This window comes from Fusarium proliferatum, assembly GCF_900067095.1.
Source record: "Fusarium proliferatum ET1 genome assembly, contig: FPRO_scaffold009, whole genome shotgun sequence".
NCBI classification, from domain to species: Eukaryota; Fungi; Ascomycota; class Sordariomycetes; order Hypocreales; family Nectriaceae; genus Fusarium; species Fusarium proliferatum.
Window position 1 is genome coordinate 1,316,031 of NW_022194798.1, and position 18,740 is coordinate 1,334,770.

At 48.7% G+C, this 18,740-nt stretch overlaps 7 protein-coding genes across 7 annotated transcripts; 4 read left to right on the forward strand and 3 right to left on the reverse strand.

Moving 5' to 3' along the window:
- Positions 1-409: 409 nt before the first annotated feature.
- FPRO_15293 (uncharacterized protein) lies at positions 410-7,534 on the forward strand (the record flags this gene model as incomplete). The annotated part of the gene is made up of 1 exon (XM_031220402.1): positions 410-7,534. One exon carries the CDS (start codon positions 410-412, stop codon positions 7,532-7,534), a length of 7,125 nt encoding a protein of 2,374 aa, XP_031086065.1.
- Positions 7,535-7,751: 217 nt separating this feature from the next.
- On the forward strand, positions 7,752-9,344 carry FPRO_15292 (uncharacterized protein; the record flags this gene model as incomplete). The annotated part of the gene is made up of 2 exons (XM_031220404.1): positions 7,752-8,095; positions 8,141-9,344. The coding sequence occupies 2 exons, from the start codon at positions 7,752-7,754 to the stop codon at positions 9,342-9,344; spliced, it is 1,548 nt and encodes a 515-aa protein (XP_031086066.1).
- A 360-nt stretch (positions 9,345-9,704) lies between these two features.
- FPRO_15291 (uncharacterized protein) lies at positions 9,705-11,915 on the forward strand (the record flags this gene model as incomplete). Its single annotated transcript, XM_031220405.1, has 1 exon — positions 9,705-11,915. The coding sequence occupies one exon, from the start codon at positions 9,705-9,707 to the stop codon at positions 11,913-11,915; it is 2,211 nt and encodes a 736-aa protein (XP_031086067.1).
- A 191-nt stretch (positions 11,916-12,106) lies between these two features.
- Positions 12,107-12,943, reverse strand: FPRO_15290 (uncharacterized protein; the record flags this gene model as incomplete). The annotated part of the gene is made up of 2 exons (XM_031220406.1): positions 12,107-12,483; positions 12,538-12,943. 2 exons carry the CDS (start codon positions 12,941-12,943, stop codon positions 12,107-12,109), a joined length of 783 nt encoding a protein of 260 aa, XP_031086068.1.
- Positions 12,944-13,436: 493 nt separating this feature from the next.
- On the forward strand, positions 13,437-14,609 carry FPRO_15289 (uncharacterized protein; the record flags this gene model as incomplete). The annotated part of the gene is made up of 1 exon (XM_031220407.1): positions 13,437-14,609. One exon carries the CDS (start codon positions 13,437-13,439, stop codon positions 14,607-14,609), a length of 1,173 nt encoding a protein of 390 aa, XP_031086069.1.
- A 1,284-nt stretch (positions 14,610-15,893) lies between these two features.
- On the reverse strand, positions 15,894-16,589 carry FPRO_15288 (uncharacterized protein; the record flags this gene model as incomplete). Its single annotated transcript, XM_031220408.1, has 1 exon — positions 15,894-16,589. One exon carries the CDS (start codon positions 16,587-16,589, stop codon positions 15,894-15,896), a length of 696 nt encoding a protein of 231 aa, XP_031086070.1.
- A 358-nt stretch (positions 16,590-16,947) lies between these two features.
- Positions 16,948-18,608, reverse strand: FPRO_15287 (uncharacterized protein; the record flags this gene model as incomplete). Its single annotated transcript, XM_031220409.1, has 3 exons — positions 16,948-16,974; positions 17,024-17,926; positions 17,973-18,608. 3 exons carry the CDS (start codon positions 18,606-18,608, stop codon positions 16,948-16,950), a joined length of 1,566 nt encoding a protein of 521 aa, XP_031086071.1.
- Positions 18,609-18,740: the final 132 nt, after the last annotated feature.

Below are 18,740 nucleotides of genomic sequence, written 5' to 3' on the forward strand. Positions count from 1 at the left end.
GGGGTGTTTTGAGCCGATTTTGAAAGGCTGTTTGCTGATTCCATCATAGCTTATCGCCGCCGCCTTGACCTTACTTACTTTGCCCTACCATGCAACACAGAGGTTCGGCACCAGTACTCTAAGACCACCGGGATTTCCAGCCTCTGCATTGTTCTCGGGCTGAATCTGAGAAACCGATTGCCATTACGAAATAAAAGTTTTGACACAGTGAGAAAAAAATAGATAGTGAGTAGGAATCTTCTTACTTTCGGCTGTCACTTATATGCTGAGAGATCTTATAGGTTACACAGCGCTCATAGTAACCTCTCGTGTCATCTCTTGGAGCACTCTACGGACGACACAGAAGTAGCAAGAATTGAGGTTCTGAGAGAGCAATTCGAGATCTTGGACCACAGTCGTGTCTAGCAAGATGAACCGCAAACCCAAATATGATCCAAGTGATGCTGTAGCACCTAATACCAGTGGCTCCACGGAAAGCCCGTCCTCGCCTTCAGCATTCATATCGGCAGGCAAGGCCTCGCAAGGAGCAAGCCAACAGGCCACACCGACAGGACAGAGACTTCCGGCTGTCATCTCGTCCCCAAGCCTCCAAAAGGGCATCGCGGGAGGCAGTCATCGGCCGATTGACCAAACTTTCAAGATGAATCCAGTCAACGGTACAATGTCTTTGGCCATACCAATCCCAGTAACTGAGGGACGTGGCGGATTTGGCCCGAAGCTGGAGCTGTCGTATAATTCGGGCTCGGGAAATGGCTGCTTCGGAATTGGCTGGCAAATGAACTTGAGTTCCATCACACGCATGACTTCCAAACGTACTCCTATGTACGATGGGACCGACAATTTCCTGCTGAGCGGCGAGGATGAATTGGTCCGTATGGGGGACCCTGAACGCATTGGTAATGACTTCTCCGTTCAGTCCTATCAACCTCGAGTCATGGGAGATCCTCTGAAGATCGAACAATGGAGCCGATTGTTAGATCCTTCTGATGTCCATTGGAGGACGATTTCAGGCTCCAATGTGACTTGCATTTATGGCCAGACAAGCCAAACACGAATCTCGTGTAAGGATAGGTCTAATCGCACGTGTATCTTCTCTTGGCTTCTGTGCAGTTCATATGACTCCTTCGGGAATCTAATCACCTACGAATACAAGGAGGAAGACACGCATGGTCTAGAAACCTTGTCGTCTGCAGCGCGATTGCAGGAACAGAACCGATTGATAGACATATCGGGGCGTGCAAAGTACTTGAAGACGATTAGATATGGCAATACAATTCCTAATCGAGGTCTTGATGATTGGAAGCCATTTAAATATGATGGGCAATACCACTTCCAGGTGGTTCTGGACTATGGAGATCATGATATCGACAACCCCGATGTTAAGGCAAATTCACCCTGGTTGGTCAGACAAGACCGATTTTCAACATCTTCAGCAGGATTTGAAGTACGCTGGCTGCGGCTGTGTCGTCGCATTCTCATGTTCCATTACTTCCCGGAGGAACTTTCAGACAAGCATTGTCTTGTGCGTTCCGTTTCGATGCAGTATCAAGTGTCATCCGTGGCCTCCTTCTTATCTTCACTTACAGAACAGGGGCATTGGTTCAATCATGAAACAAAGACGATGCAAGATCAAGCGCTGCCACCATACACATTTCAGTATAACATGCCAATCGATGTCCCCAGCGTCAAAGTTGAACACATGGATACCGATAACTTGCCAAATTTACCAGGTCTAGATGGGAATGAGTGGCAATGGGTGGATCTGCTAGGAGAGGGAGCGCCTGGTCTACTTGAACAATGTCCCGACGGCTCTTGGAACTTCCGAAAGAATTACAATATCACAGATGATTCATCAGCCCCGACGTTCGATACATCTATGACCATACTTGCCCGACCGAATCGATATTTGGGTAAATCGGCCTATTTTGAGGACTTGAATCAAGACGGAAAGCTTGAACTAGTCTGTTTAGACGAAGTCAACAGGTTGGAAGGCTTCTACAGCCAGTATGATGAGGGATGGGTCGGTTACACTACCTTCTCATCGATTCCAAATCGAGACACCACAACAGTATCCTTCAAGCAACTAGATCTCACAGGTGATGGACTTGCGGATCTCGTGGCAGTTGATCCGGTGAACAGGGAGATTATGTGGCAAGAAAACTTGGGCACTGCTGGATTTGCTCCATTGAGACGATCCGACAACAGGACGGGTGTTCCACAGCTGATTTCTGACGACCCTGGAGTACAGGTCACTTTTGCTGATATGACAGGTGACGGTCGGTCAGATATCGTACAAGTCTCTTCAGGCTATGTCACATACTGGCAGAATCTATCACATGGACACTTCAGCGAGCCGGTCTGCATGTATAATGCCCCAAGTCTGGGGTGTGATATGCCAATTGCCGAAAGAATACGCCTTGTTGACATCAACGGCTCGGGTACTAACGACCTGATCTACCTGCCTGGCAGTGGCGGTCTGCACGTTTTCTTCAACCAAGCAGGAAACGGCTGGAGTGAGCCACAGATCCTTGAGTCTTTTCCACCAGTAAACCAGCTTAGTAACGTTTCTACGGTGGACTTATTTGGTAAAGGGACAGCATGTTTATGTTGGAACGGCAAAGTATCTGGGTCAACTTCAGCGCAGACTCTCTGCTATGTCGATCTTGCACCTGCACCGAAGCCCAACTGCCTAGCTTCATATCGAAATGGGAGAGGATCACGAGTAGAAGTCTCGTACAAGTCTTCCAACTGGTATTATCTGCAAGATGAGCGAGCCGGAGCCTCATGGTGTACAAAGATAGGATTTCCCGTTCAGTGTGTGAGCCAACTCAGGATCTTGGACGATACTACTGGACTTCGGAACACCAAGCGCTTCACTTACCATGATGGTTATTACGATGTTCCTGATAGAGAGTTTAGAGGCTTTGGGATGGTTGAACAACTCGAATCTGTTGTTTTCAACGTCAATACTCGATCGGAATTCCGCCAACCAGCTACCCTCACCAAAACCTGGTTTCATACAGGAGCGATGACACCAGTGAGTAGCTGTCTACAGCGAGCATCTTCTGCAGCTCTATTTGGACCTTACTGGTCCATAGAGTCAGTTAACCTCGACGATCGACGTGACTTCTGCCGGGCTCTCAAAGGAACGCAGCTTCGCGAAGAAATCCTTGGCGACGATGGAACTGAACTTGCAGAACATGCCTACCAAGTTACCGATACTGCTCACCAAGTGGTCCAGCTTTCGCCTAGAAAAGGTCCACTGCAGCCGGGCACATATCGTTGCGTGCCACGTGAAATACTCAAGACTCACAATGATCGGTCACGAGAGTCGCTGCCACGCTACAATCACGAACTCATCTTGGAGACTAACAGCTACAATGATAAATTGAAGTCAATGGAGATCTTCTATGGACGCTCAAGAGGAAAGGTCATGGATTCCTCCCAAAAGGAAACCATCTTGATTTACACAGAGAACGAATATTGCCTCCCTGTCCTCGACAATGGTAATGGGGTCTTTGTAAAGCCAATGCCGTCAGCGACTCGCAAGTATCGCATTGTTGGTCTAGACTGTTCAAGTGATGAAATACCATCGGCTTTCACCAGGTTTACGAGTGGCAGCTTCCAGATACTAGGGAGTATTCCCGAAGTCCCATACACAGATCAGATGCTACCTCCATATTCTTCAGAAGCTCGTGTCAAGGTCGAAGAGAGACGGACATTATACCGCAATCAGGATTTCTCTCAAGAAGAGCCCTTACCTCTGGGGCAATTTCAGGGCTACTCGGTGATATATGGTATATTTGACCTGGCTGGAGGAGACAGTTGGTTTCAAGAACTGCTCAAGCACTATTTACCCGAAAGTTCGAACTTGAATAGTTTTATGACTACTTATGGGTACACCAGGACGACGGAGGACGACGGCACAACACTTTGGTGGAGGCCTTCTTCGCGTACTCTCTTTGGTCCTGACGCAAAAAATGAACTCGCCACGGCCAGAAGGTCCTTTTACACACCGACGGTCACCCAGGATGCCTTTGGCAATCGTAGTACAGTTCAGATGGACGATTACAACCTGCTGCCAAAGATTTCTACTGATGCAGTGGGAAACGCCACCCAGGTGGATATGGATTATAGATACATGTCTCCATTGTGTGTCGTTGATCCAAACAGCAATCGAACCACCTACAGCCACGACCTATTGGGTCGAGTCATGGCAACAGCCCGATCCGGGAAAGGGAACGAGCTAGTTGGTGACAATCTCAACAAGACAATCCAGCTACTCTCACAAGCTGATAAAGATGCTTTCTTTGCATGTCCTACGCAAGAGACTGCTTTCAAACTCATAGGTGGTGCCACTAGCTGCCGCCTGTACTATGACGCCCAAAGCAACCATTCGGATACCTGCCCAAGTGCCTTTATCGACTTCAGTCGAATGTCCCATCATGCGGATGGAGCTAGCGCTAGTGATATTTCCATATCGATAACCTACCTGGATGGCAATCTCGCTGAGCTGCAAACGACCAGCTTGACTGATACAGGGGGGAATGGATGCGAGTGGAACATTAGTGAATGGACTTTACGAAATAGCAAAGGAGACCCAGTCCGCACTTTTCAGCCGCGCTTTTCCAGTACCCATGAGTTCATTCATGCTTCTGAGAGCCAGTCGAAAGTAACCACCATGATCTATGATCCCCTCGGCAGACTAGTTGGTACATTGTATCCTGACCACGCATACTCGAAAGTGAGATATGAGACTTGGAAAACTACAGAATACGACAGAGGTGATACAGTCTTGATGAAACTTTCTGAGGACAAAGATATCAGTATCTATACCAACGCTCTCTCGAAAGAGAACTACAGCCCCAGCTGGCACGCTGCGGCTTTGACCCAAGACCTTTCGCGCAGGGCGGCAGCAAAAGGTTCGGAGATTTACAGTGAGACACCCGATGAAACGTACCTGGATGCGCAGAAGCGTCCAGCTCTAAAAGTCACAGATTGTAAAACAGCCAAGATAAAGACACGTAGTCTATACAGTCTCGCAGGACATTTGGCTCAAACAATAGATGGTAGAGGTCGTCTTGCTGAAAGCGTCACCGCTGACTTACTAGGCCGTGACATAGTGCGTCGAGGGATGGACACGGGCATGGTCTGCACGTTTCTCGACTGCATGGACCGCACTGCGATTCTGGTAGATGGCCGTCACTGGAAGCAACGGTCAATATACGATGCTGCAGGCAGAAAGACCCACCTCTGGCTCTCGCAACAAGGTGGAACCGAGTTCCTCGCAGAATCGAGACTCTATGGGGAGACTGTGCCAAATGCTGAGTCCTTGAACTTGCGTGGAAAGGTGGTTGAAATCCGTGATCAGTCGGGGATCCAAAAGAACAAGGCATTTGACTTCAAAGGAAACTGCGTTGAGTCAACTACTCAGTTCACGACTGACTACAAAGGATCGATCGACTGGAGAGCTGAGAGCAACACCAAGCTGGACCCCGAGATTTACACAATTCGAAAGGCTTATGATGCCATGGACAGAGTGGTCAAGTCACATGATGCCGAAGGTGCAATCACGAGGCATAGTTATGGGATTTGTGGACAGCTCAAGCGAGTCTCATACAGAAGCAGAGGGCAGGAAGATGACCACTGGGGAGATTACATGAGTAACATGAGGTACACGACTGATGGACAACCGGAGCAGATCCTGTATGGGAACGGTGTTCTGGCGACCTTTCAGTATGACTCGGCGACCAGATTAATGATTCGCAAGAGACTCATCCGCCAAAGTGATAGGAGAATCATGGAAGACACACAATATTCACATGATGTTATGCATCGGGTGATCCAGTCCTCGGATGCCGCCCAGCCAGTGTCGTACTTCAACAACACTGTCGTTGACGCAAGATGCTGTTACACTTATGACACTATTGGCCGTCTCTCATCGGCCCAAGCTCGCGAAGATGCTAATACTAATGCCCGAAGGAAGTCATCTGTCGGGATCCCTAGCGACATAAGCCGCATCTGCAGATACACAGAAGAGTACGAGTATGATGATGCTAATAACATTACCCGAGTGAAACACCACGCAGGGCCGAAAGGACAGATTTGGATGCGGAGTTATACTTACGAGGAAGGAAGTTTGGTCAAGGAAGGCGAACTGGGAAATAGGCTCAGTTGCACTTCAAAGAGTGGTCAAACAGAGAAATGGACCTACGGCGATGGAGCCAACACAGGCTTCGCTGGCAGTGTCAATGCCGGTGGCGGGATGCATTCCATGTCCTGGGATCCTTTCAATCGGCTCAAGTCTTGCTCAAGGCAGATCATGAAGAGTGGCACGCCAGAGACCACATGGTATGTGTACAACAGTGAAGGGAGGAGGGTACGGAAGGTGACCGAGCGATCATCTTCTGGCTCAGGCGATGCGAGAAAGCTCAAAGAAACATTTTTCTTTTCCACTCTGCACATATACAAGTGCAAGACTGGCGATGGATCTGGCCACTGGAAGGATAAAAGGTACCATTTGATCAATAGTGCCGAGCAGAAACTCGTGGCCATTGCGGAGGAGGACAAATCCTTATCTTCAGAATCGCCTCTTCTAGTGAGATATCACATGTCTGACAAGCTCGAGTTGGACCAGTCAGGACTTGTCATAACCTATGAGGAGCATTCCCCATTTGGGTCCAATTCTTTTTCCCTTAGGCGATCCAAGCAAGAGGCATCCCGCAAGTACAGATTTGCTGGTTATGAGAGAGATAAAGAGACCGGCCTCTACTACTGCAACGCACGGTACTATGCCCCATGGCTTGGGCGCTGGATATCGCCAGATCCTATGGGAACCAAGGATGGCCTAAACTTGTACTGCTACTGCGGCGATGATCCGGTGAACTACATCGATCCCACCGGAACGACGGGCTTGTTCAAGGCAATGCAGATAGCCGCAGTGCCACTGTTCAAGAACGTGACGAGAATGAACGAAATCACGAAAATGGGCCCAGGGGTTCAGCCCTATCAGCGATCCTGGCCATCAGAGTTTTTCAAGCCGCCTCGAGACCCATCTCCGGCTCTCAGAGACGACGTCAAAATCGTAAATGAGCATGAGCAATTGAACAACCTGAAGGAAGACAACGCAGTAATGGAACAGAAAGCACAAGCTCCGCTGCCAGGCATGTCGCTAGAAGTCATGAGGCAACTGGGAACGTACACTCTGGATCAGTATATCACCGAACTTGCTAAGGAAAGTCTATTTCAGGGATACAAGGAGGGCGTCGGAGCTGCTACTACGGCAATCCAGACAAAGATCCTCCTTCTAGGCATACCCTTACCTTTACGGGTTGGGGCCGTTATCGTTGCTGACGCTGTCGGCAACAAGATCGCGGATGGGGGAGTGGAGAACCTTCGTGAGTGGATGGCGGGTCCGAATGAGCACGCGCAGAAGGACGCACAGGATCACGTAGAAGCGATTAGCAATTTCTTTGACGATCCGAGGGCATTTGGACAGGAATTGGGGGAGAATGCGGTCAAGAGCTTTTTCTGAATACCTAACATCCCAGTTTGCTTTCTCTCTCTCTTTCTCTATACTTTTATTTTGGCTTTCAAGATCGGTTTTTAGTTACATTGGTTTCAGCACTCCTGGCACAGTCAGCAACGCTAAAAGAGCCGAGCCATCAATGCTTACGCTTCAGCTACTCGTACGCGAAATATTGTAAACTTCCCCCGCAAAGCAATAAAACATGGACCTGTTCGACTCCCCAATGTTCAGCCATCGTGTCGAGACACTGATGCAAAGCAATCGTGTTCCTGGCCTGTCTATCGCTATTGTCTGGGGTGACCAGGTCAAGTCCACAGGCTATGGCTTCGCCTCGGTCAAGTCTCAAGAACCATGCACCGCAGATACGCTCTTCGACATTGCATCTTCCTCCAAATCACTCACTGCAGCGGCAATTGCCCTTTTAGTCGAGGATGCCAAGTTTCCAGGACTTCAATATGACTCACTAATGTCTGAACTGCTGCCCGATGATTTTGTCATGTCAGACGATTTGCACACCAATACCGTTACTGTAGATGATCTCTTGGGGCATCACACTGGCATGCCTGGGTAAGAACCACTTGCCCTTAATAGACTAGGCTAACGGGGTTGTAGACACGATGATTCATACTTGGGAATACGTGCTACCGAGCCTGATGATGCGCGATCAATCACGCGAAATTTGCGAAATCTCGCTGTCACTGCGCCACCACGGACACGCTACATCTACTGCAACATGATGTACACTGTCTTGACGCATCTCATAGAAACCAAGACCGGACAGCAGTTTGACGCATTCCTACAAGAGCGCATTTTCGACCGTCTTGGCATGACATCGAGCAGTCTACAGTCCAAAAGCGCCAGGGCTAGAGGTCACGGCCATCGACTCGCAAAAGGGCATGTCTGGGATAAGAAGTCTGCATCATATCGCCAGTTCGACGCGGTAGATTGTCCAGAAGGCCAAGGCGCGGGGTCGGTGATCTCCAGCGCCAACGATTTTATCAAGTTTCTCAGCGCGCTTATCGATCGCAATAGCTCAATAAGTGAGGATGTTTACCAAGGATTGGCTCGACCACGATCTCAACGAGTTGCCAACCATCGCCAACGAAAGGCTGGCATCGATTGTATCTTCTACACTGCGGGTATGGATCTACACTGGCAAGGCCAACATGCAGTCTTTGGGCATAGCGGTGATATCACAGGCTTCGGTAGTCGCTTTGTATTTCTGCCAGATCTCAAGTTTGGTGCTGTTGTGATGGGCAATTCCTCTGGAACCAACTCGGTAGCTGCGCAGCTGTTTCGTGAGTTTATCGCAGCAGTCGTCAACTCCGACATGGGTCGACAGCAATTGAGCGCAGTCGCTGGTAGAGATGTGCCTACAAAGCTGTCAGAAGTAAGCATGCACTCAAAGCCAGGGTCACAAAGTCACGCCACTGGAATGGCAAAAACGAAGGGTCTGAAGGGTAAGGACCAGAAAAGAGATAGTACTGAGGTAAAAGTCGCGTCACAAAGAACTATGGCTCTCGGAGCTTATACCGGCGACTATTGGAATCCTGGGTATCACAACATGCGAGTGGAGATCAAAGACAATGGGCTGTTCATCGATGCAACAGACCGCTCAATGGGATTCACAGCCCGGCTCAAACACAGAAGAGATCAGTCTATATTTGATGCACAGGTGCGAGACGCATTTGATACGGGTGACGAAGTTTTAATGATCGAGTTCACCATCGAGGACGGCAAGGTCGTCAGGATGGGCATGGATCTAGAACCGCTTATTGGCGACTTGGTATGGTTCGACAAAGTTGGAAATAAGTAATGATCCCAGGGTTGTCTTCTCAAGCCGAATGATGCAACTCTCCTATGTACTATGAGGGCAGAATGTGCATCTCAGTCGTCTCCAGCGAACTGACAGGAAGTACACCGCGGCTGGGGTTTGCAATCCGCGTATTACCATACGCTGTCGTCATCGCTCCCAGCTTCCCCAAACTTAAAAGACCTAGTAACTCGAATTGGTGCCAACGGCTTCCATTTCTTGTTTTGCTAGCTTCGATTCCCCAGCTCAACCCCGCAGTCTGTATGCCGATCCTGAGTAATTTATAAGCATAACATGGCCATCCAAGCTGATCTCTGGGCATTTGAGTCTTTGATTGAAGTCTTATTCTGCTTACCCGGAACAATGACACCCTTCATTGCAGTCCTTCTGGCTGTCTTGTACGCGACATTGGCGTTAGGTGATTCGTGCACAGTCATCACCCAACAGCTCAGCGATCCACCTTATGAAAACTACTTCTACTCTGACTGCAATACTGACGCCCAAGTCGTTGTGACAAGTCCTCTTCCGGATAGTAACTTGTCAATCATCGGACCTCGGCTCATTGTTGCGTGGCCTGCGGGGAACAGTGGTATATGCACTTTCTTCCAACCGCAAGACGAGAAGAATGGGACTCTAGCTATTGAGCTGGTCAATTCGACTCTCGGATCGCCGCTCGGTGTGGTCAATCGCGAAGAGAAGGGTTCGGACTATCCTTACGTTGGAGTGGAGGGCGTTTTGTCGTTCAACTCGTCGGCGAATCTCACGGTTTCCATTCTGGGTTCGATCCGGAACATAAGGGATTTCACAGAAGGGCCGAGTATCATTAATCCAGTCATTCAAAACGCCACAAACGCCACGAGAGTGAAGAATGGTGGTGTCCTTATATCGAGATTATGGTTGGACAATGTGACGACGACGAACCTGTTGCTGGAGCCATGGCAGAACAAGGATATCAGCATGTCAATTTATAATGACACTGTCAGCTTTGGAGCAGGCTTCTACAAGTTCTCGGCATCATTCAATTATCCCCAACTAAAACAGCTATCTCCCCAACAGGTTCTCAACAACCAGTCACGATCACTCGCCAAGAAAGAACAGTCGGAGGTCAGGTCGTTGTCCTTCTTCTCGTATACCAACAAGCTGCTTGCAGGCGGCTGGCGTTTCTTGACGTACTTTGGCCGCGACACTATGATCTCCGCGCTCTTACTCGAGCCCGTCCTAAGTGCGGGGAATAGCTCAGCTTTGGAAGCAGTGATCGGGGCAGTGTTGGAACGGATCAATCGCACGGACGGATCTGTCTGCCATGAAGAGACCATCGGTGACTACGCGACGCTTCTTAACTTGCAGAACGGCATTCATTCGACAGCCCCGGGCTTTACATATCCCATGATTGATACAGACTACTTCTTACCAATTCTCATGGATCGATATTTCAGCTCCACACCAAGGCGAGTCAAAGCATTGATGAGCACAAAGGCAGGCGACGTTGATGTCGAGAACCGGAATTTGACATGGGGCAATTTGAGCTACCTCAACGCACAGAAGATCATGAACATCACAGAAGAGTTTGAGAAAGAACAGTCACTCGAGAACTTGATCCAGCTCAAGAAGGGTGAGCTTGTCGGTCAATGGCGAGACTCCACATATGGTCTTGCCAATGGGCGGATACCCTTCGACGTGAACTGTGCTCTCGTTCCTGCGGCACTCTACGCTATTTCCAATCTTTCCAAGGTTGAGGGAGTGTATCCCAATAATTCTGTGACCAGGAGCTGGGGTTCTAGTGCGGCGAAGAGGGCTAAGATCTGGGAGGATAATACCTTGCCGCTGTTCCAGTATAATCTCACTGTTGAGACGGCTACATCAAATTTAAAGGACTACGTGAAAGAAAACACCTTCTACGACGGATCAACCCATGCAGATTCAGTTGCTAACTACTCATCTTCTGAGAAAGTCGTTGACTACGCTCTGGCCATAAATACAACCAAGGATGAGGAGAAGATACGCATCACACATACTGACACGGCATTCCGACTCTTTCTTCTCAACTCAACCAATGACGCTCAGCTCACGACTTTCTTGAACGCAACAGCCAACGCCATCCTTCGTCCATTCCCAGCCGGCCTGAGTACTCCTCTTGGCATCGTGGTGGCAAACCCAGCACTAGCAGGCAACGAGGTCTTCACCGCCAATTTCACCAACGCCGCATATCATGGCACAGTGGTGTGGAGCTGGCAACTCGCCCTCATGGCCAAAGGTCTCGAACGTCAGCTTGCACGATGTTCATCATCCCAATCCAAGGATGACGACAATGTTCCTGCGTTTTGCAGCGATACCGAGGTGTATACCGCTTTGAAGAGTGCATACAATCGTCTGTGGGATATAATTGAGGATAATAGTGAGAGGTTGCAGTCAGAAGTCTGGAGCTGGAGCTATAGTTCCAAGAGTGATTACAAGTTCGCTCCTCTGGGAACATTGCCGCCTCCACCAGGACTGAGCTCTGGAACGGAGAGTAATGTTAGACAGTTGTGGAGTTTGACGTTTTTGGCTGTGAAGAGGAACAGGGACTTTGCTTGATTTTCATGTAAACATGATATATATCGACCAAATGCGTTTCGTTGAACGAGTAACACTAATCTATTGTTGTGCAAAAGAAATTGTGAAAAGGTATTACAGACCATGCTGAAACATCTCGTGCGATCGAGTTTCGAACAGCAACAAATACAACCAATTCGTACATTAGGTCAGAGTTGGTCCTATAGAGACTTCTAATCCACCCAGTCATTTCGTCTCTGGAACACCAAGACATCCGACTCACTCCTGTCATTGGTGAATCTCGCGCTAGTCTTGGTGTACAGAGTGAAACCGTGGCGCTCAAAGGTTTCGAGCAACGCCAGCAGCTTCAGTTGGGTCTCAGCTCCATTAGATTCTCGCGGTCTCCATGGACGCCCCTTGAACTTGATCTTGGCGCGGTCTGGTGTAACGTCATGTCGTTGTATGTCAATCATAAAAGTAGCGATGATATCGTTAACAAGATCTGAAGGCGGAAAGTTGAGAATTTTGAGTTTGTCTCCGCCGTGAAATAATACGTTTAGCCATTCGCAGGGAGGAGGGCGGTGATTTGCCTTGCGAAAGATGAGTGCATCTGTACTCATCAGTATATCTTGTCCAGATTTGCTAGCATCGCACGTCTACTTACCATTCGTTGAGAGACTCTTGGTCACCTCAATAGGAGAGTAAATGACACAACCCAGGCCGTGCATAACCTCCAGAATCCGAAGCGTCAACATCATCGCTTGTTCGTTGCCATTGGGATCATATCTCCATGCATAGCCTCCAAGCTTGAATTCGCGCGAGGCTTTTTGCAGATAGACCTTATCGATACCTCGGGGCCAAAATGTCCTCATAATCTGGTGAACATCGGCAATTTCGACCTCTGAAAGGTTTGTAAGCCTGATGCGATCACGTCCATGGCGTGTAATGGACGCGAAACGACTCTGGCAAAATGATAGCCCAGGGTTTGCCATAGCGTGGCTGTATGGTGGCGGTGCGGCAGTAGAGACTTCAGTGTAGTCGAAGGACGCAGATTTGGTCAGGTCGGACATTTTGGCGGTGGAATATTTGTGAAACCAGATTTTTTACTGGGCACGAATGCGAATGATCGTGGATTTATAGGAAAACAAGCTTCCATCGCGACGACGTTCGAAAAGTTAGCATTGTCTTGGGGCATCATGTCAGCCATAGAAACCGGTTCATTAAGCATCGTGAGGCTATAAGGAGAGGGCTTCGCAGCAGAAGCCAATAAAGCGTCGCAAACAACACATGGCCCAAAGCAAAAGAGAATTCCTCAGTAAAATTCTTTTGGCTGTCTAATCTAATTAATTGCGCTACACACCAAAGATGCACAAGAAACGACGTCATTGGGCAACAAGAACGCTTCTGGTCATCATTCACGCCCTTGGGGGCGGGGTACTACAAAATTTATTCACGGTCCTCTCCTGCTGCTACCGTTAACAACTTCACACAGGACTCTTCAGTTGCTTTTTTTAACTTTCCCTACAAACCATCCTGTTTGGAGTGTTTCGAAATACAAAAATCATGACTACTGAAGATCAGGATATCATCCTCACGGCCCAGTGCCTCTGCAAAGCGCATACCTTCACCACCAAAGTGCCTCGATCAAAGCTCCCTCTACCTGCGTCTATATGTCACTGCACCTCATGCCGAAACGCTACCGGTGCCATGTACAACTGCAACATAGACTGGCCTGGTTCAGCAAATGAGATTCGCAACTCTGATCTGAAACACTACAAATTCACCTCCAATTGCGAAATCTTGTTCTGCGGCTCATGTTCATGTCCGATGTTCTGGGATTCTCACTACGATGATCAACCCCAGAGCTTTGGCGTTTTTACGGGAGTCTTGAACAATGTTAACGTTGATAACTTCATCAACTTTACTAGGCAGATCTTTGTTGGTGATACGATCGATGGGGGCGTATCTCCGTGGCTTAAGAATGCGAATGGTGATGGGGAGAGGCCTCACAGATGGATGAAGAAACCTGAAGACGGTGGAGAACTAGACGAAGGCTGGCCAGCTGCGAGCGAAGATGCTCGATCCGATGCTCCTCCAGCCACAGATATACCTATCCGTTGTCATTGCAAAGGAGTCGACCTTGTCTTCCGTCCCGGCAACGTCGACTTTTCCACCATGGAGGCTGATGCGATTCCGTCGTTTATCGAGCCAAAGACCCATAAACACCTCGCGACACTCGATCCATGCCCCTCTTGTCGCTTGTCAGTTGGTGTTGACATCATGAATTGGACATTTGTCATGCCTCAGCAAATCGACTTTCCAGAGAAGACCGATGGGTCCGACTTTCCACGAAATACGCTTGATCTGAAGAGTGCAGTCGATAATCCCAACCGAGATCCTCGTTACGGTACACTCGCAATCTATCCAAGTTCGCCTGATGTTCAAAGATATTTCTGTTCGCGCTGCTCGGCAACGGTATTCTACACCGTTGACGATCGTCCAGAGTGTATTGATGTGGCTGTTGCACTGTTACATGCTCCTGAGGGAGCTCGTGCAGAGGGTATCTTGACCTGGCATCTTGGTGCCAAGATGATGGGAGAGTGGGACTTTGAGAGGGGCTGGAGAAAGGATTTCGCCATGTCAGTCAAGCACGCGTCAGAAAATTGGCGTATCGAGAGAGGTTATTCCAAAACGTGGAGAAGGATTGCCTTTGAGAATGAAGAGAAGCAGGATTGATTGGTCACGGTCCCGCACACGAGAATATCATATGCCATAGTCCTCATGAGTCATCGGATTCGTTGACCCGCAACTACCATAGGTTACAGACAGAGATTCTCAAGATTAATTTTGTTCTTCGAATTTCCTCAACTTTGTGTGACTCGAGTTACGCTTTTCCTTGGTGGAGATGGCTACAGACTGAGTTCTATTACTACAGGCAGCAACGCGGTTAATTCGTCCCCGCTCGTCTAAATCATTAAGGACTGGGGCGATAGGCCAGCACGGGTATGATGTAAAAACGCGTCTATGGCAAGGGAAGCTATCACGTTCTGTCTCCGATTCCTCGGAGAATATCAAGGCCCTAAACTGGCTAGCCTCCTCAACGAAGCATTTCCTGGCTGGACGGCCTCCCACGATCTGCAAGATCTCCTTGATCTAACCTTGGATCCCTGGGATATCCCGTCCAAGGCCATTCTCACAAGGATTGGAAGCTTATTGAGGGATGATGCTACGTGGCGTCGCTTTAAGGGTTGAAATCATCGAGTCCGCGCAAAATATCGTTTTTCTGCCACTGCGGTTGCGATCAGATTCTTTCGTCAGCTTTCCGTTGAGCAAAGGCGGCATCTACGCGGTGTCACGCTCACCGAGGATGAATATGCTGTTTGCTCCCCTTTAACTCACGCTACGAGTCTCATCGAATTCTGCAAAGACAGTCCAAGGCTGAGAATACAACGCCACCTGGAATGACAATTTAGTGTCTTATTATGAATTCCAGACGTAGGTCCAGCCTTAATACTATATATGCCTTTACGGCGAGCCGGCTAAGCTTAGATAGATGAATAGACAGAAATAGGCGTGAGTCAGCTGCCTGTTGATCAGTGTCTATCAGCATGGGCATATTATATGATTTGGAATTGCCCTAGATTTGCAATCCCTAAGAAGAAAGATAGCCCCGAAGTCACAGTCGGCGCTGGTCATTCAGACGAAAGCATGGTTGACTAAGAAAGATGTGGTCAAATAATTTGCCACAGGCTGCCTGTCATTTAACCTGACTTTATATGAAGCTTTAGACTCAAATGCTATGCTTTTGTCTGCATTTGATACGAGCAGATACAAGTGCCCTCAGTGTTCACGTATGCGCCATAGCCAGAGCCATATGCAACATGTCTTGAAGTGGATTGGGGATATGATTTATAGGCGAGGATGCTGGAGTTCAATAATCTTTAAAAACAACTCTCAGTGATCCTATGCCATGATATAGGGATAATACAGCAGAATATATATACGATGCAAACACTAGAACTATGATTTCTCAAGCCCAGGCTCCACTCCTGAAGTCGCTTCTAATTCCTTGATACTCTTGCCATCTGCATTTTGCATTGGTCTCTTGGGCGCAGCCTCCTTGTCTAATAGCCCAGGCCTTGCGAAAATAGCACCACCAAGAGATAAGATGTTGGTCGCACGAAGGACCATCTGATAAAACAATGTCATACCAGTAACCAAGATCTCTTCCCTTGCGGCAGGGTCATTGGCCTTGGGCCCTAGAAAGTCGACACATCCGACGTTATTGAGAGACCAGCAGTTGGCAGAAAACTTTGCCACTGCAGACTCTTGCTCGTCGAGGCAGACAAAGTCCCATGTCTTGAAGCTGCTAGCGCTGGCCCACGTCATGGCAGCAGGTGTTCCGTCAGGACTGCTGGAGTAATTGTATGACAGGTGTGTGTATGATGTCGTGAAGCGCTTTAGTGCTTTGATAGTGCCCTTTTGGCCGTGGAGCTCGTAGGTTGCGTGGATTGTGACGGGGTGAAGTGTACCGGTACCGATTACAGCTGTAGGGTCGTCGTAGGGATGGAAGACGAGGGAGGTGCATTTGAAGGCATGATAGTCGACGATGTATTTGGGTGTTGCGTTGTTTGTTTCTGGGTCTTTCTCTGAGACTAAAGCCTTCATCTTCTTCCACTTGAAGTCAACTTCAAAGACAGTGTTGGATTGTTTCATGTTGTCGATTGCCGAGAGTTTGACTTGAGTTTACTATGCAAGAAGGTTATGTTTATTGTGAATGAATGGATTCGGACTGATACAGAGGTCCTCATAGGATCTTAGGCGCTTATATATAAATCTTGGCGGAATGTGAGCATGAATGTTGGCGCATCAGCATAACATCGAAACAGGTCAAGACCCACCGATGCGTCGTCTGGCTAACTCCATTCGGCCTCATGGAGCGCTCTGATCGACACATCGGTGGCTGATAATCCGTCTCTGTGCGCTAGCTGCGCCTTGCTGGGCTGAATGGCAGATTTCTTGGTCCCAAGCATGATAAGATCTCGTCTGCCTATGTAGTCGAGATTTTAGGAATTTACAGCACGTAGCGAAAATGAGGGTTCTACAAAACGTTAGTGCCTCGTCACAATGTAGTTTGAACTGAAACTTACCTCGAAATCAGTCAAGTCAGCGCCATCAACCTCAGAGGCATCCTCATTATTTGTCCCGACAGCCGCGGCAGCGGCATCGCGTCGTGCATTTCGCCTCAATAAGAGTGCCCGAAGCATGATTGCGACGACCATCTGCGCGACCGAGCAGCTGAGAATCGTAATGCATCCGGATGGATACAAGGGGGCCTCGGAGCCCAAGAAAGCGTGGGGGCCGATGACGTTACCAACACAGTAGGCAATGAAGACCATTGCTGAAGCAGTGATACGCTTGGTGTAGCCACCGAGGTTGCTAGCGGGCATTTGCATCGCAAGGACCAGAGAGCAGACAAAGGCACCGATAATGTAATAACCGAAGAGTACACCGATCTTGTGATGCTCACGATCAAGTTTCCATAGCAGGCAGACTCCGATCATGGTGGGAATAAGGTAGACAGCCATGATGATGGTTCGACAGTTCTTGATGCGTGAAGCTAAGAAGGTGCCTGATAGGATGTACATGACTTGGAATGCGCCCATGGGGATACCAAGAGCGACTGTCTCAAGAGGATCCTTGACTACACCCTTGATGATGAGCTTACCGAAGTTGGCAATGCCTCCGTTGATTGTCTCGTTGAGGAGCATGAACAAAACAAGAAGCCAGACTTGAGGGTCGATAAAAGCCTCGCGGATTTGGTTCCACTTGATGGTCTTGTTCAGAACACCAGTTCGAGCGAGACGACCACGGCCGATGAGTAGGGCTCGTTCGTCGAGGGTAAAATGGCGAGCTGACATGATACTGTCGGGGAGGAAGAACAATAGAACAAAGCCCCAGACGACTGTCATGCCTCCGCAGGTCATGAAAACAGCCTTCCAAACGGGAAAGTTCTTGATCTGGCCAATGCCATAGGTAAGGATACCACCAAGCTTTTCAACGTTAGCAAGGTCAAAGCAAGAGGGAAACTGGACGTACCATAGCTCCAACGCCATTACAGCAGTAGAAGATTCCAGCTCTGAACGGCTGCTGCTCACGCGTATACCACATCGAAACGATCATCATGAAACAAGTGGTGATGGGAGCCTCAAACACACCAAGAAAGAATCTGCATGTCGCCAACGAACCAAAGTTATTTCCCGCAGCGGTCAATAGTAGAACGCTTCCCCATGCAATTACACAGCCACTGACTACCTTGGACATACGGGTTTTCTGTGCGAGAAACAGCCAGGGGTACTCCGCAGCCATATAAGCGAAATAAAAGATTGAAGCAAACCAGGAATACTGATCCGACGACATTCCTGTGTCTGTGAACAGGTCGAACACAGCAGCATATGAAAGAGCATTTTTATCGATGTATTGAAGCATGTATGTGCCCATTAACATGGGCAGGAGGATCATGTCGACCTTTCGGATGAGCTTCTTGTTGAGCCCCGTATCGGTCAATAATTCGCCGATGTACTCATTTGTGAAGTTATGCTGACGGAGGAATGTTTCTGTAGCGTCAATCTCGACGACTTCGCCTGGGGTAATTGAGTCGAGCTTTTTCATGGCGATTTGCTCCTCTTCGGCGAGCTTCTTGTCGGGCAACGGCCCCGTTGTCGTTGGCGACATCGCTAGGGAAGGCAAGAGTTTATGGCCTATATCCTAAGCGATGAAAAGATTTAGGTAAGCGCAGGATAACTATGAATAACTTAGGATGCCTGTAGACCAGCGATTCCTAGCACCCCAACTGAACGTGAGAAG